The sequence below is a fragment of the Amblyomma americanum genome, chromosome 1, assembly GCF_052857255.1.
Source record: "Amblyomma americanum isolate KBUSLIRL-KWMA chromosome 1, ASM5285725v1, whole genome shotgun sequence".
NCBI classification, from domain to species: domain Eukaryota; kingdom Metazoa; phylum Arthropoda; class Arachnida; order Ixodida; family Ixodidae; genus Amblyomma; species Amblyomma americanum.
In genome coordinates this window covers 29,689,813-29,707,968 of record NC_135497.1, presented here as the reverse complement: position 1 = coordinate 29,707,968, position 18,156 = coordinate 29,689,813, and the positions used below count along the sequence as shown (strand labels likewise).

General features: G+C 45.4%; 1 protein-coding gene across 1 annotated transcript in view; it reads right to left on the bottom strand.

Moving 5' to 3' along the window:
• The window catches only part of LOC144112432 (actin-binding LIM protein 2-like), a gene marked incomplete at its 3' end in the record, with an annotated part of 99,024 nt that overhangs the window by 16,549 nt on the left and 64,319 nt on the right, over positions 1-18,156 (bottom strand). The window contains 7 exon segments of the mRNA XM_077645272.1: positions 8,210-8,298; positions 8,566-8,679; positions 8,736-8,877; positions 13,945-14,087; positions 16,158-16,325; positions 16,528-16,542; positions 16,670-16,720. Coding sequence (XP_077501398.1) covers positions 8,210-8,298; positions 8,566-8,679; positions 8,736-8,877; positions 13,945-14,087; positions 16,158-16,325; positions 16,528-16,542; positions 16,670-16,720 — 722 coding nt within the window.

Sequence of the window (18,156 nt, the reverse complement as noted above, 5' to 3'; positions counted from 1 at the left end):
ATAAGCAAATCACAACAGGCCTGCAGAAAACCATTTCACACTCGGGCACAACACGTGCTAAGCATGCTGGGCGAGCAGACTACTCCAAGTGGCAGGCACAAACATCCTTCCCAAATTTACCAGAACACACTGGTCACCAAATTATGGTCACTAAATGGAAGCTTTGCTTCTGGCTCAACTCTCGTTTCTGTAAAATATGCAGTAAGATGTAAATGCTCTCCACAAACGTCTCCCTCGATCTGAACAAAATCTAGCTATCAAGTTGTGTCAGCTAGAGAAAAATTTTTAAAATATGGGTGTGAGAACACAGAATTCAAATTAATAGTTTGCATTTTACATTTGCCTTTGATACTGCTGCATTGGATTTGTTAATTATATTGCTTATGCTTCTTGATGATTTCTGTGAACATAATTATGCCCCCTCCTGCTTGAGCCTATTGTAAGAGCCCGCAGTGTTTTAGATAAATAAAATAAATAAACAATTAGCAAATAATTTCAGTCATTACATCATATAATGATATTGAAATAATCTGTACTCCAAATAATGAAGCATGCATACATGACCTCAGAGATTACCATTCACCAACATTTGAATCTTGGAGACCATACGATCCAGCCTGCACCGAATGGCATGATTTCTTGACAGAAAAACTAGCCATAAGCAATTATCAGCGGCCCGCATCGCCTGCCTTCCTGGCACTTTGCATGTCTAGCACGTCGGTGTTGCCGGTGGCACAAACATACATCCTATTTCACTCATACCGTGCAACACTGGGGAAGCTGAGTGAGTAGTGTACATGCAAAAGCACATCCATCACATATCCCTTCATAGCGTATTCCTCCTCTGCTGTGCATCTCTATGTCTTATATCACTACATCACGTATCACTCCATTACATACCACTCCTACTAGTCTCGAGGCCTCGGTGAGGGGTAGAATGAAAACATGGGACCGTACAAAATGAAATGCCAGAGAAGTGCTTGTAGCTGGGCTTGTTGGTGCATATTTAGGAAGACATAGGAGCGCAAAAATACAAACACGAACATAGTGAGGCAATGAGATCAGCACTACATTATCAACAAGCTTTAGAGCTTGTCCTGTTCCCTCACTACGTCTGTGCTTGTATTTTTGCACTCCTATGTCTTTTCCTGAAAAGCTACAGCCGTCATTAATAATCAAATGTCTAACTTATTACCGGTTTCCTCAGGGGTGCCCCAAGGATCCGTCCTAGGGCCTCTTTTGTTTCTAATTTATATTAACGACCTACCTCAGAAATTAGATTGCCATATTTGGATGTTTGCCGACGATTGCGTTATTTACAAAACAGTTACTGACTCCGTTAACCAGCAATCCCTACAAGATAACCTAAATCTGGTACAAAACTGGTGCAACGACTGGCTAATGACACTTAATATAAACAAATGCAAGTATATATCTTTCCACCGTAGCAGTAATCCTCTCCTGTTCCCCTACTCTATCTCTAACGTTCCTATCGACCCTGTCCAATCATATAAATATCTCGGTGTTCATCTTAGTCATGACCTCACGTGGAATAGCCATATCGCGAACATTATTTCATCTGCTAACAAAACGCTTGGCTTCTTAAAGCGTCATCTCCACTCTGCCCCCCCCCAGCATGCTAAGCTACTCGCATACAAATCACTAGTTCGATCAAAATTAGAATACGCATCGCCCATCTGGTCTCCGAAACAAGTATACCTTACTAACTCACTTGAATCAGTTCAAAATAGGGCAACTAGATTCATTCATTCCTCATACTCTTTTGATATCAGCATATCAATCTACCTACTCTTGCACTTCGTCGCCACATTACTAGTTTATCCCTATTTCATAAATTCTTTTATTCCGAGCTATTACAGGAACCCTATATCTGCCCTCCCCCACCACGCTTTTCTCTTCGCACCGGACATCAGCAGCAGGTATCTCGGCCACGAGCACGCACAACAACTTTTTCTTCATCATTCTTTCACCGGACTGCTAGCGACTGGAACGGCCTTCCCCATGAACTTGCTGCCATTACAGGCCAAACTATGTTTCTTAACCAAATTACGCGTTTGCTTGCATCACGATAATCATTTTTCTTTGTATAACTCGTTCAATTTTTGTGTACTTTTTCTGTTGTTAATCTATATGTGTCCCACCCCTTATGTAATACCCTCACACGAGGGTCTTTAAGGAAATAAAGTGCAGTGAAAGTGAAGCTAGACACTGTGAATTACAGAACTTGCACACCGTTTGTGCAATGAAAGATACTTGCTTTGTCAAGGTAGTTGGGTGTTCAGACATTGTTCCATCTGATACTGAGTAATCTACTTTGCACTGATGGCTGGCAAACTACCTTTTGAGCATGAACATATCTGCCAGTTTTGGCTGCACTGCATGCTAAATATGACACAGAATGCAGTGTGCTTGTTCTTACTGCTACTACTGAACACCACTGAGTACAAAAGGAAGCCTAATGCAAAGAAAGCACAGCCCCTATTTTGTGCATAAAAATTTGAGTGATTCGCTCTTATTCATACAGATTTGAAAGTCATTGCTAAAAAGACATAACACTAAGCCTAAGTGCACTGTGTCCTTAAAATGGTCCATGCATGCTTTTTATCACTGCATGATAAATGCACAGTACATTTATCAGCCTTTCTATCTTAACACAAGCACGTTGTGCATTTTCCTTTTCCTCTTTTTGCTGCATCCGCAGAGCTATACGCCACTTTGTGAGAACACTGTAATGAGAGTAAAATTTCGCGAGGCTGAAAAATTTCAAGCCTCTAGTGGCTTGCTACACAAATTTTAAGACAAACTACTTTTGCTTCACTTCATCGTCATCACCCACTGCAGGAAAACAGCCTTGCCCATATCCCGCCTACTGCAGCCATCCGCCCACCTGACTCTGTTCTGCCCTTCTTATCTAAAGGCCCATTGGTTACCTTGCCTTGGCCTTACATGCCCTGCCCATGCCAATTTCTGCTTCTTCATTTAAACTAGGACGCCGTTAGCTGATGTTTGTTCCCTCATCCACTCTGCTCTCTTCTCGTCTCTTTGTTTTATGACATTTTTTTTCCATAGCTCAATGCGCTCTCATCAACTTACCTTCAACAAGCCTTTTCGCTAGCCTCCAAGTCTCCGCCCAATAGGTGAGTAGTGGCAACATACAACCGTTGCATACTTCCTTCTAAAGGGATACTGGCAAGCTCCTATTCATGAACTGAGAGTAGCTGCCAAATGTACTCTACCCCATTCTAATTCTCCTAGTTACCGTATAATCGCATGTAGGGGCTGCACCCGTGTATGGGCCGTACCCTCTGTTTTGAACTAGGTAATTGAGGGAAAAAATGTGATTACAAGTTCTTTTTTAAGTTGTGTATTGGCCGCACCTTCAAAAGTGTGGCCCTTACACGGGTTTATACAGTATTTCACTTTCCTTTGGGTCAGTGGTTACTAACTGCTCTAAGGAGATGCATCCCTTGACAACTTCTAACACTTCACTGCTTATCGTAAATCCTATGCTTTTTTTTTACTGCGCAAATATGCCTTTCGGCATAAGAGGGTTATACATGTGCAGGCCGGTGTCGGCTATGAATGCCAACAAGGCCCGGTATTGGCGCCCATGGGTCTAGATTCGAGTATCCGGTGGTCAGCTGGGGTGGTAACCCTGAATGCCGAGGTGTCGCTTGCGTGGCTCCCGAAGTCCAGGGAAAATCAACATAAAGTGTGGGGACCTGCCCTGCAGCCCCCTGTGTTTGCTTTCCCGCGAGGCACCATGCAGCAGCAGTCTCACCCGGAGGATGAACGCATTCCCTTGTCAGTTACATTAACTGGCAAGAAAGGGCGCCAGCGTCGCTGCGCGGGAGACTGCTGAAGCCCGCATGCGAGGCCATGGGGCTCTTCGGCTGGGATCGTCGGCGCGAGCGACACGTCCGCTCTTCCCCGGTGGGGCGAGGAAGCGGCGGGGAGAAAGGCTCCCATACTCATCCCGTCCGGCCTTCGGAGTATCCCTTGCCCTAGCGCGGGCGAACATTCGCTCGGAACCTGGCAGGTGAGTCGGACGACCTAGATTCATTAGCGTACCTTGTTGCTAGCTGGCGTTATTGTTGCTGTAGCAATAAACGCCTGTTTGTGTCAGCCAATGTGTCGTCCCTTTGTTCCCTCAGAGCAAGGCCCGCCGTGGTTGGCGTGCGCTCGGTAGCGTACGCGATCACGGGGTGGGGTCAGGGCGGCTTTGAACCGTGTCAGCCGCGATTGAGTGGGGAGAACGTATATATCTCCCCAAATCAAACCCCACAAAAGTGAGTTAATGTCGCTTCTGTAGCAGAAACGGGGCAGAAGGGGCAGTTCAGAAGCGGGGTCTGTGATGTCCACGAGGCCCTGACCGCAGGCATCAGCGAAGCATCCACCCGGATTCTCCTCAATGCCACCTCCTCACGGCGAGTTAAACTGCCGGAAAGGTTGGATCCATGCAGTGGAATTAAAGCAGGCGTGCAGAAGCGGAGAAATTCTTTTTTAGGCAGTACGGCATCTCCTGCTGATAATTTCAGTAGAGGAAGCAGGTATGGCACTTGCAGTGGACGGGACGCACTATCCGCTTCCCTAAGATAGTGTGTATTGCATCGAACCCATACAACCCGAACAGGGCATGGATACAATTCCATGATGAAGCACATATCGATAACATTGCCCAAGGGACAGGCAACGCGCCGTAGAGCCCCTACTGCTTGTGTTGAGTCGGTATACAGGAGAAGACAGTTCGGTGGACTACAGAGGAGGTTCTTTAAAGTGGACAAGCCGTCACGAATGGCAATGAGCTCTGCTATCACAGAGGGAAGCGGCACCCCTGTGATGTAGGAACATGTCTGGCGTGCATTAGGTAGAGCTCGACAGAGAAGACTAGTGTGCAACATATGATCTTTTGTGCCTGCGTCCACGTAAGCTTGAAATGCACCTATGGAGTCTGCTGGGAGAGGAGGCTCTGTTAAGGGTCGGTTGCCAGAGGCCTGGGGATGCTGCGAAGGAGGAGGTTCCGAAGGCGTTGCGTGAAGAAGCGGATGAGTGGGATCAAAGTAATTTACTAGGGCAGATGCTGCAGGGGTTGCTGATACTTTCAGGTTGCGCGCATTACGGCACTGCTCCACGAGCTCATCAATGGTATTCAGCTGAGCTTTCGCTTGTAGTATGTGAAGAGGGGTCAAAGCAAGGAAGGCCAGTGATAACTCACATGGCCTCTCTGTTGACTGTTTCTAATCGGTCCCAATCTCTCAGGGTAAGGCGTTGGAACTGAGCTTGATAAACAAGCCGAGGCTGCAACACAGAGCAAACTAACGTTCGAGCCATATTAGAGCATGCACCCCCACTTTTCTGGGCAATACGGCGAAATAGGTGCAGCGTACTGGAGGCTTTCTGTCGGACAGATCGGACCCACGGTGCTGCAGATCCAGAGCTCTCCAGGTCGACACCTACCACCCGCATCGACGAGGCTGTAGTAAGGAGTTGGCCATTCAAGGACAGCTGTATAGGTGTGAGCAAAAGGCGGTGTCTACCCTATCAGTTTGTGATAGCCAATAAGTTTGTCTTTTTAACTGACAGCTCTCCAGGCCAATCTTGGTGAACCACTGAGAGGTCTTGTTCAGAGTGGTCTGAAGGCCTAGTTCTTGACGAGTAAGGTCCGTGTGTACTGACCAGACCATTACATCGTCCGCATACATAAAATAAAATATATCTGGAATAGTAGCCAGTTGCCATGCCAAAGTAAGCCGGACAATGTTAAATAATACTGGGGCCAGCACGGATCCTTGAGGTACATCCCTCTTTACAGTGAAGTGGTGGACACGTTCTTGCCGATGCGTATTGCAATGGAACGGTCTTTCAAGAACCCTATGCCCTTCCGAGACTACTGAACATTACTTAAAATTTCTACATATTAATTTTTAGACCCTCCATTCTGCTTAGCCTGTCTAGGTCATAAGTCATGCTTTGCACATCACCCCCTGAGTTAAGTTAGCAAGGCATGTCATTAGTAAATTGAAGATTAGTTTCGCTTGGTTTATGGGGCTTAATGTCCCAAAGCGACTCGGGCTATGAGGGATGCTGTAGTGTAGCTAGGGCTCCGGAAATTTCGACCACCTGGGGTTCTTTAACGTGCACTGACATCGCACTAAATCGGCGATTATTAAGGTTCTTCTCCATTAACTTTTATTCCCAATTCTTCCCCATCTAGTTCTCTGAATACCTTCTGTAAACATGGGGTGAATAGTACTGGAGAGATGATGTCTCCCTGCTTGACGCCCTTCCTGATCGGAATTTTATAACTTTCCCTACTGAAGACTATGGTGGCTATGCAGCCACCATAGATACTTTCTAGTATCTTTATATACGCCACTTCTACATACTGGTTCCACGATGTCTGCATGACTGCTGAGTTTCTGATTGTGTCAAATACTGCCTCTTTATCACCCAACTGATAGTGTGAATATGGTCTGTTGTTGAGTAGCCTTCCCGAAACCCAGCCTGGTGTTTTGGTTCACTGAAGTCTAAGGCTGCTATAATTCTGCTAGACTGCCTTCGTAAATACCTTGTAAACAATGAATAGTAAGCTGATCGGTCTGTAACTTTTCAAGTCCTTGACGTTCTCTTTCTTATGGGTTAAGATAATGTAAGTGTCCTTGCAAGATTCCGGTCTGCTCGAGGTCATGAGGCATAGTGTTTTACAGGGTGACAATCTTTTCTAGCCCAATCTCCTCACAGTCTTTCAAGAGATCGGCAGTTACCCAATCCTCACCAGCCACTTACCCCTCTGCATTGCTTGTAAGGCTTTCTTTACTTTCTCTATTGTTACTGGTCCGATGTCCGATTCCTCCACACCACTACCTTCTGTCACTATCGCCCCAATTACTTCAGCTACTGTACAATGTACTAGTACAATGAAGTGCCTACGGGAAACAAGTGTGCAAGCAAAAAATTTATTTCTGCATAGCCACGAAATCCAGTCACTTAAAATGTGTCAAGCTATAAGGGGACGTGCAAGCTCTACTCACTGGTAACAATACCACGCAACTGGGTCACGAGACAGAGCTATGATAAACTTTTTTCGAAGAACATGCATCCCATAAAATTTTGATTGCGATATACACGTGTCTGTCAAAATCCTCTACATGAGCCCTGCATTGCCCTGTCTTGCAGGCACTTAGAGCTCACAGCGGTGCTACCCAAGTTAAGCTTGAATCGTGCTGTACAGATGCAGAGTAAAACGACACATTGAGTTGTCAACGCTTCTTTCCCTTCCCTGTACCCCCTCTACCATTAAAACAGAAATATGCGTTCTATTTCACAGCGGGTAATAAAATATCTGATTGCGCCTAAATCGAACCACAAAAAGTGATGCAATATCATTCTGTTTTAGAGCGTGGTCGCCAGTGCTGATGACAAATTTCTCCGAATTGAGATAAAGCATTAGGCAGCTAAAAGAGCGTGCCGCCAAACCTGCGCAACCCTCTTCATGACTTTCTGCATGATTCTTCAGAGGCAGATTTATGGGGGGGGGGGGGGGGACTTTCTTTCCAAGTGAAAATTTCCCATAAGAAAACCACACTAAACCCCATTTACCGACAAAAAAGGACAAAAAAAAAATGATTGAAATGGGATTGCTACCCCCCAACCACCTCCTCCAAGAGTGACCCATAACACATAAACCAGCTCCTGTGGCTCTTAGCCAACAGTGATTTTCACAAGCGTCTTTTACTTGAGTAACTGCCACTTATGTGGTTCAAAAATATGGCTGTATAGCATGGAACGCTATCGACACGTTGCCGCCAGACTCATGCATAGCATCGGCACGGGCTCTTAATTCCCACAAGCTGTCGTTCATCAGCCCTTGGCAAAGGAGATATTTTGGCAGATGCGATACCCTTTTCTTTGGCAGATGTGTCAGAAAATGCATCAACACGATGCACGCAAATAAGAGCAGGCATCTTAGAGAAAAGAGATGACATATCTGTGCCCATGGTATAAAACATTACTGCACTTGAGACATCATCCTTCTGATCAGTATTCAACCGCAGTCATGTTAATAACATGCAGATTAGCTGCTTCTCAAGGCACCTACACTGAGACATAGGACAGAACAAACCACTTGTTGCAGCGAGTGCAAACACTGGGCAGGGGTGAGCCGGCAGAAGCACGCACATGCGCTCACCATAAAATCACGACCACCCACAGGCAGAGTTGCTGACTTGGTTGCCAAACCGTAGCCTGGCTTGGGCACTGTGCGCAAGGATGACACCACTGCAGAAATTAGAAAAGCAGTTACCATTACACACCACCCTATAATTTCACAAATTGGTTTTGTGTTTTCTTGCTTTTTCAAATGGTAATAAAAGATGGGTGAGGGAAATCATGCAAAATACTTAAAAATGGCTGCAATGGCTGATGGTCTGACAATTTAATGCCCTCATTCACGTAAGTGCATGCAAAAAGCAGTCCTGTCTCTTCTTGTTCACACATTTCCATTTTTACCACATGTGCCAATTCACCACGCTGGGCCAAACTGACCATTGTAGGTGGGTGTGGTGCCAACAGAGCGCCCCATGGATGACCGGTAGCTGGATCCTCGATCGAACTCATCCTCCTCCCACGGCCGGGGCCGGTCAATGTCCCGCGATGGAGCTGCCACATGAGACCAGAGTGAGACAAATGCACGGCACCGAGCACATGCTACTCACAGGCATTGACAGGGTTGTCGTAGCGCAACCGGTACGCTGGCTCCTTGTTCGCTGACGGTGTGCGAGAAGCATTGCGCGGATCCACATGTGTCATTTTCCAGGCCCGGTACTTCTCCCGCTCTTTCACTGTTTTCAGAAACACCTGCACATCGTAACGTCACACTGCAAACCCGCAGATCACAAGCATGTGATGGGGCAGTGCCCGATTGAGCAGCCCACAGAAAAGTGTTTTACACAAGTTTTTGGGCTCGGCTGCTTTCCCCTGAACCTCATGCTTTCAGCAGCCTGGGTCATACAACAATGTGGCTGCCACAGTGTGTGCCAAGTAACTGCACCATCCTCTAATTCCACAGTGGCACTCCAACGGCAGCATGCTACTGCAAAAGTGGGCATCCTGTCAAGTGTTAGTTTACACCATCCAGGCCATGACAGAGTTTTTGCCCTTCAGCCTTCACTTCGAGTAAACTGGCCCTAGTTTAATGTGCCAGATGAAGCAGACAACCAAACTACAGAAGCAAATCAAGCCGGATAAAGCTCTGGTTAATAGAAGACACCTACCTACGCCAGCTCACTTACAGGCCCCATTCAAGGCTTTCAGTCATGATGCCAAATTGACGTCACTAGGCTCAAGGCTGGTGGAATATGAGCAGTAATGAAATTAAGGTGCACTCTTTTTTTTTTTTGCAATGGATGCACTTCCTTGAAACAAGCAGTGCCTCAACAGAGCATTTGCCAGCATTACTTTGCAAGGCTTGAACTGCCCACTGCAAACAACCTACAGTAAAACCTCAATAATTCGAACTTGGTTCATTAGAAATTCTGGATAATTCAAAATTTCTGCAGTTGCATAATTTCTATTGTAAATTTTACCACGTACAGTAAAACCTCGCCAATTCGGACTTTAAGGGAGTGGAAAAAACATCTGAATTATCCGAATGTCGAATTATCAAATGTTGAATTATCGAATGGCTCCCCAAAACTCCCAAAAACAGTTTGCATGAAAGCGAAATTTATTTGGTGGGAATCTGGGCAACTGTTACCTCGTTTTGCTGCACGCTATCGGGAGTGTAGGAAGCAGAACTTCTCCGCAATAGTAAGGGTCTCCATGGCTTCTTGCAGTGCACGACACTGTAGCGCAGTAGCTTCTTCACATGTGGCTTCGCATGTGAGGAGGCTTCACCGTGCAAACAGCGAACAGCACGTGAGGAGCGTGGAGCTTCGGTGCTTCAGAAGAACGGAAATGCCACGCGGACGGAAGAGAGGGAAGCGCACATTGCTATCGGAGCAGCAAGTCTCCTTCGAAAAAGAAAAAAAGAGAATCAGCTACAAGGCATTTGTCGTACCAAGCGGTGCACGGCTGGGCTGGCTTACTGATATATGCAGCTTACTGGTGCCGTTGCCGTGGGCTGACGGCAAAGCTCCGAAAATAAAACTACATGGCTGGACTTTCTCTCAGCCTCTCGACGGGCACCTGCTGGCTGTCAACACGCCTGCCTTTGAGCGCATGTCAGAGGGGCTTGGTAGACAATGTAACATGCAATTCAGGCCCGTGGACGAATATCTGGACTATTGCCCCTTCGGCATCCTGTCAGAATTAGCTGATGTGAGCCCTGTGTCATCCGAATAAATGAGCTTCTGATGCCATAGACTGGCATGGTCCTTTGGTAGAACTCTGGCGGCAGTCTGAATTAACTGAATTTCAGAATTAACGAGGTTTTACTGTAATCCAAACTGGCAGCCCGCATCAGACCAGTCAATTTGAAGATCTGGTTTGCTAAGAGGGAATGTCCGGTCCCAATTTCGTCGCAAACCCAGTGAAGCGATGGCCCTTCGGAGCCGCAAGGTGGTGCCACAGAACGATGTCAATAAGTTCATTGTGGGGCTTTAATGCGAATGCCTGATACGTGAAGCCCCCCAGCCCCACTGCTCCCAACACAAAAACTAATCCAAAGTACAGCTCTCAGACCACAGCAGCGCACACCTGCAGAGGAAACGTGCCTCATTGCAACACGACTGGGAACACTGGCTTCAATGTCACATGCTCTCGCCCCTTCCATTATCATGTCTAGTGGAGATGCTGGCATCGAAGCCTCTCCCACCCCTAGCAGCATCTGTGCATGTCATGCGACATGACCATTCTTGCTCTGTGCTCACGACTGGTTGACTGCATGGCATGTCATAGTTAGGGGGCTAGCTTACCGGCCCCTCTGATTGCTTTGAGCAGAATTTTTTTAATTTCTTGTTAGAGTGACATGAAAATTTTTATTAAGTGGCTGAAACATGGCAACTGGTGTTAAAAAACAAAAGGGACAACAAAAAGATACCAATGGGACACGTGCTAAAAGTGTTCCGTCGCACATTAGTAAATTTTTAAGGCCATTAGTAATAAAGTTTTGCTTACTATCACAAAATTTCAGCGCTATATCTATAAGAAAAATATTTCTACAATTTATTTCTTCCCTGAACTTTGTGAAAAGCCTGCAGAGGTAACAGGATGTGACGGAAGACTGGTTGAACATTTACTGCATTTCTACAGGCATGCTGCAAGGCAAGGCATGCTTAGATTTTTTTTTTTTTTGCAAACCACAAACCTATTGTTTTGAATTTTTGCTATGCACAGTTAGGCCGGAATGAAACATGAACAGCACTTGGGAAACAAAATTAATATGGATTAGCCCAGCTAATCCAGGATACAAACCGAAAAGCGAGATTGAGGTCTCCACTGACCCACGGAACCGGTTTTGCGCCTTTTATTTCGTGAAAATGAATGGAGTTTGCAAAGTTGCCAACGCCAATGAACTCTATGAACGCCGTCGGCTCACTTGTTTTGTTTGGTTTTTGATCCTTTTGCCGCCGTTTAGGCAAGGCGTGCCTTTCATGATTCTGGCGTTTCAGCCGCTTGTCTAGCCTAGCACTTTTCATATCTTCATGCTTTTGAGCCAACTCTCACGCTACCACTTCCGGGCCTTCTTCTACTCCTTCCATGGCGAAAGGTCAGACGACGGAGGCAGCGCATGGCGGCGACGACGGCTGCGGCAGCAGCGGCCACCTGCGCTCCGCGTGACGTCACTCAGTTTCACGGTCAGACGACGGAGTCAGCGCGTGGTGGCTACGACGGCTGCGGCAGCAGCGACCACCTGCGCTCCGCGTGACGTCACTCGGTTTCGCGCATGCGCAGCTGTGGCAAATTTGTAGTGTGGCTCACGTGAAGGCCGGTGTTGATGAGCCTAGTGAAGCTTTTCACTTCAAAAACAAAGTATTTTACCTGTGTACTTTAAGCTACAGCGTGCAACTACCCTGACTCATGTTTCTGGGTAAACGATCTACTAATGTACTGGTTGTAATGGAATAGCTCGCTGCAAAGTAGACAAGTACAGCATATGTGTGTTTAAGTTTCATTCCAGCCTGACTGTACGTGCTGTAGAGATCTTTTAGATTGAGAGTAAAATTTCAAACAAGTAATATACAATTTATAAAATCGAAAAACAAAGAATCGCTTGACCTGCACGACAGGTTTAGGAATATGGCAAAACAAACGCTGCCAAAATGAATGAAACAGTCACGACAAAATCGGCTGGGCAAAATAAGCAACAAGCAAGAAAAATAACTGAGAAAACAGCATTCAAAGTTGACCACCACATCTACTGCTCTGAAAAGCACCAGGGTTGTAGTCCGTGGCGTCCTTTTCAATGGAGTGTTTTTTGGCCGACTCCTTTTGCGCATGGCATCAGCTGGTTGTATTCCACTGCTACAGCACACCAGGAACTCAGCTGCACATCTGCAGCACCCGTTGAAAAAGCCATTTCCCGCACAAGAGCTACCAGAGCAACTCAGATGCGCATCCATGATGCCCTCCACGATAAATTCATCCGTAGTCTTCTTACCATTCTTGGCCATTGGCGACTTTCTCTTCTGGCTGCCGTAAAAATGTGCCGTTTTGTACTTTTTATGATCGCAGAATTCCGAATCCTATACCAGCTCCCTCCTCTACAATATGGCAATGCTAAAACAATATAATCCGAGATGATCAAATAAACAAACGCCGCTTTATGGGTTCCCATGTAAAATCCTCTGGTTGCTAGGGGCAACTGCGAAGGAGACCAATGCTGACAACGAATGGGCAGACTCAGTTTTGCTGTCTGTATTTTTGCTTCTGGAAGTGTAGTCAACCTGGAGTGCCAGATTTCAAGCTGAAGAAACAAGCTTTCTGCTGAGTCCAAGACAACGCCCCTCGGTTGCGGCTCCACAAAAATACCAAGGTTCAAAAAACTCAGTATTTTCAACCCTTTCAAGATATACAGCATGCATCACCACAGATAGTATACAATTTTTTTGAAGTACTTCTCGGTTGACTTCAGCGAAGAAACTTCATGACAGCATAGAAAACGAGTCGTACAATTGGATTCTTTGAATTTTGAAAAAAAAAAAAGTTTGTCATTTTTTTTGTAATTTGAAAGATATGTTCCCCCTTAAGTAAGTGCAAAGTTTGTCCAATAAAGGTAACATGTCCCTGCAATGTAATCTTTTTGCCTTGGTCCTATTTTTTTTTGCAGTGTTCAGTTAATTCGAAAACCCCGTTAATTCAAATATCTTTCACGGTCCCAAAGACGTTGAATTAACGGTGTTTTACTGTATTCTGCCTCCAAACTGGTGCTTCTCGTTGGGCATTTACTCTTTGCAAACCTAACTAACTAGACATCATGAACCTCGATATTGTTTAGCTTCCTTCTCAAATGTGGAAAAAAAATAAACAAACACGTTCAAGACATAGCATCTTTTGGTGCTATGTAGGGCGCAAACATCCTAACTGAACCAATGCCAGGCTTATTCATTTTAGCATAATGACAATGGAGCCCGTGCCTTGTGCGAGTTTGTGTCCCTTCTCACCAGCAGTGGGAATATTCTGCTGCTACAAGTGCAAGAACCTACTACTAGGACTTGGAAGTGTTCTCATGAAAAACTGGAGCCTAGACTTGACACAGTGCAACAAAACACAACAGTACCACCACTGTGAGAAGAAGCCATTTACTATGAGGTTGACCCAAATTTAACATCAAATGTAGTAATGTACTTACCAGGGACAAAGGTCTCCAGCTCATGCAAGTGACAACCGAAGTTCACATCTCTGTGTGCTCTATGTGGGGTAATGAAACTCTTGTCCCCAGAGGTACAACAGTGCAGAAGTGGACACAAAAGCTAGGACAGTTACCTTGCCAATGCCTGTGGCTATTTTGGAGAGCTCCTCCTCCTCCTTCTTAAGCTGGGGGTCCTCTTCAAAGGCTTCCTCTTCTGCCTCTTCCTCCTCATCCACCTCATACTCCTTCGAGCTGCCACTCCAGCGCCGCCGCCGCTCTGCCCATGTACCATCCTCATAAGCCCCAGGTCAAACAGCACAGTGCATGATGGAAGCCAACAGCCACCGAAACCAAGGAGCATGGGGGATGTTTTTTCTTCCTTAATTTGTGGTGTTCATCAATGAGAGATGCCCTATTCATCTCCCATTGATGAACACGACACATTAAAGAAAAAAACATCCCCTATGCTCCTTGGTTTCGGTGGCTGTTGGCTTAATTCCGTCACGTGTGTCATAACGAGCCCCTCATTTCCCTTCCCTTGCCTGCTCAGCACAATGGATGGTAATTCAAAAAGCCCAACCACCAGTAACATAGCAACACACGCTGTCTGCTGCAGAAGCTAACAGGGCTCAGTAGCTTCCCAGAGCTTCAGGGGCCAGCAGCAAATTTCCTCCAATCTCATTCCAAGAAGCCATCATCAGGCTCAACAGCATAAGTTATGCTTGCTCCTGCCATTTTCGAAGCCCAAATGCTTGTTATTCTTTTCCCAACCAGAAAACAAACAACAAAAATCTCCTGTCCTTCTGGGATATGTTTATGAAAACGTTTCCTGCTTACTTACAAATATAACAAGCCCCAAACTCATTTTTTTTGTACAAACAAAAACTAAGGACAATTACAGAGTGTAGACGAAAAAATTACTTTACAACAAACAAGTTCATAATCCACAATTCTGATAGCACAAACATTTTCAGTCACCATATAAATGAGACTAAAATACGTGAGGATGGCCCACTTTGCCAGAATTTTATTAAATTAAATCTGCATTGTCCCTGCCCAGGAACAGACAGATGTTCAGGTCATCATGCATCACATTGAGCTGCAGGCCCACAAAGCAGCATTTTCAGCTTTCACCTAGTGCACACATTCATGCATCAGAGGTCCATGCTATCCTCACCCTGAAATGCATTTCCTGGCCCTAGTCAAACCCTCTCATGTCAACAAAAAATTTAAGCTTGGATCAGAGTACAACGCTATCTGTGACGGTTGACCGTTTAATACCTCTGTCACACGGGCAAATTTAGTGTCAATGAGTGACATTCGCTTTTAGCGTCATTTGTATATTGTCTAATGATAAACTTTAGTGACATTTGCTGCAGAATACACTGTGCAGAGAGCGAGTCTGGAGAACCCAGCTTGGACACACTTCATGCTCAGCAGTCAGCTTTACTGTGTGTCCTGCACAATCCCAGCTCAGTATTCTGGAAAACGTTTCTGAGCAGTGGTGTCATCTAGCCTGAGCAGATGTGCACTTGCCGTCTAGACACACCTGCTGCACAGTACACCGTCAATGCTGCGCTTAATCTGCTTAATCCCTATCTCAAGGATGCTGGCAAAGGAAACCGCATCTTCCCTTTTCAGGCAGGTCAGTTCAGGGACTATGTGCACATTTGCGTAATCTTAAAGATGCTGTCAATGTGCCTAATATATCAACCTGCAGTTTGACATTTTGTTGCTCGAGGAAATGCTTGTCACAGATGAATGAATGCAGTGCCTTCGCCTTGAGAAAACGGCGAATGAGGAGGCTAGGTGCATGCACAGTACCCTGCCAAAGAAAGGTACATTCTGAATAACACTTTTCTTCGCACCTAGCACCATGTCGTCTTAGTGACACTTCTCAAGGCAAAGTGCACATGCTGGCAGTGACAATAAAATTAACTTCTCTGACGCTCGTACAATACTGCCTCCCCCAGCAAAATTCATATTCTGACTGTTCCAAAATTAGATATGGTTGTAGCAAGTACAACCGTTCAGTAATTCTGACATCCAGCACCACTTGAGCTGCTTTCAGCAGTTGAATGGGTCAATCTGCATGCGTTTGCTTGAAACCAGTACTCAATTTTATGGGTCACTTTCCGAACCGGGTGGTACTGTACCTGAGAAGGGCAATCAATATGGCTCCCTAGAACTCCATTTTTGACATGGAAATACTCTCAAAATCTAAACACTAGGTTTCAAAGAGAATCGAAGCTCAATCACAGCAGGAATTCGCTTTTTATTATAGCTGCAACCACACAATAACTGTGTCAACACACTTCTCAAAATGACAAGTGCACAGCAGGCGTACCTGGATCAGTGTAGGGGAACGGTGGCGCTGGGAAGTCGTCCCTCTCAATCTTGGGGATTTCAGTAGGCTTTGGAGGGCGGGCACCCGGGAAGTGGGCGAGCTCAATGGGTTCCTCATTGTTCATGTGAGGCGACTTGGGCCGTGGCGCACTGGACTGGATGGTGTCCACTGGGCAACCAACAGGCCTTCCCCTAATACCTTCTCAAGCCGAAACACTGGCAGCATTCGCATTTTACGCATCAAACAAGTGGTGGCGCTAACTGACTACTATGCCAACCTGTAGCCCTTAATGTAAAAGAACGTCATGTCCAAACTGTCATCCACAACAGCAGCCATTTGGACAGAGGAAATTTTTTGGTCAAATACGTACCAAGAACCTGCATTCCTGAAATAAAAAAAAAAACAGGAAAATCAAGCTCAGCACATCAATGAAAATCCAGAGAAAGGGCATTTCAAATATAATTCCAAGCCTAAAAATTGCTTTTTGGTTGTTTCTATGAGTCTGTACCCACCTTGTTTAGTGTGAGGCTTGATAGGAATTTTTCTACGATTTCCAAGACCATCTACAAGAAAAGGAAGTCAGTTTTACCACAACAAAAAAAGCCACAATCATTTCTCATGGCAGCATATAATGAAAGCACTTACACTAATAACAGACTACAGTAGAGTAAAGTTGCTTCTAGAGTAAAGTTGCTTAGACCAGTGAAAATCTTGACTAAATCAGTGTCTTTGCAATATCAGTTGTTGGTGACGGCATAGCTCAGCTCCGAGGATGCCATGCCATGCCATTCTTTTTATAAAAGATGTCTTTACTGTATATATATATGTGTGTGTGTGAAAAAAAATGTCCAGTCATCTATGAAAGGTGAAATGGAACCCCGCAGTTTCACTTTACTATATGTGAGTTTACTATAGTGGGGTTCTACTGTAACTATTAACTCAGTTCAATATAAGTAGCTATTGTCGGACACAACCCAAGAATGAGGTGGCAGATGCCCCTGAAAGAAGGCTCTCCAGCCTAAGGAATCGATCTATTTTCACAACGTTGTGGCCAATCCCTTTGAACCTGCTAGTGTGACATCGCAGGGGCGGCAGATTTAAAGAGAATTAACCACGGCTTAATCGGATTAACCACAGCATCATGAAAATCAGTCAATGCAATTGGCTGGAGGGCCTCCTTTGTGGGCCATCTATCGCTCCGTTCCCAAGTTGCATCCGACTAAAGAAGTTATACAGCCTTGTGCATGTTTATCGTGAAGACTTGAAAATTTTCTCGGCTCAACCACTGTTTCGTTTATGCTGAAACTGCGCACAGAACTTGGGTATTGCAGTAACTTTTGTCTCGCAGTAAGTTTGTCAACAGTACTTACCTGGTTCAGCCGTGCATGATGCAAACACGCAATCGTCTGCCTTCAAATCGACGAACCAAAAGCTGTCAACTCTGGGTTTTCACTGAAGGGCATTAGTGGCGCCATGTGTTGTTTGCATAGAAAAGCGCCACAACGCAAAGAGTGCCGAGGTCATTATTGCAAGCTGCGCAGGCCCTTTGATGACACCACTGCCACCTTTCACGGCAATCCGGCACTGGCATCTTTCAGCTCGTTGATCTCGGCGCAGACGATTATAGAGCTGCATCATTCTCAGCTGAATCAAGTAAGTATCGTTGTAAAACTTGCTAAGAGACAAAAATTACCACAATACGCAAGCTCTGTGCTTAGATTTACTGAAAGACGAGAAAATTTTTTAAGTCTTCATGATAAAGATGCACAATACTAACTTGTTGATACATTCCCAGTTCATATAATTTCCCAGTTCTTATGCTCAAAATCGCACTTTGTGCAAAATCCCAGTTCCCGGTTAATACAATCCTGGGTAGCATGATTTCCCGGATACTACATGTAAAATTTAGACAATCTGTGCTCGTATAATACATTTAGCAACCAACCGCACATGTGCAAACATACAAGTGGCCGAATCAGGGGGCATTGCACCATGAAGA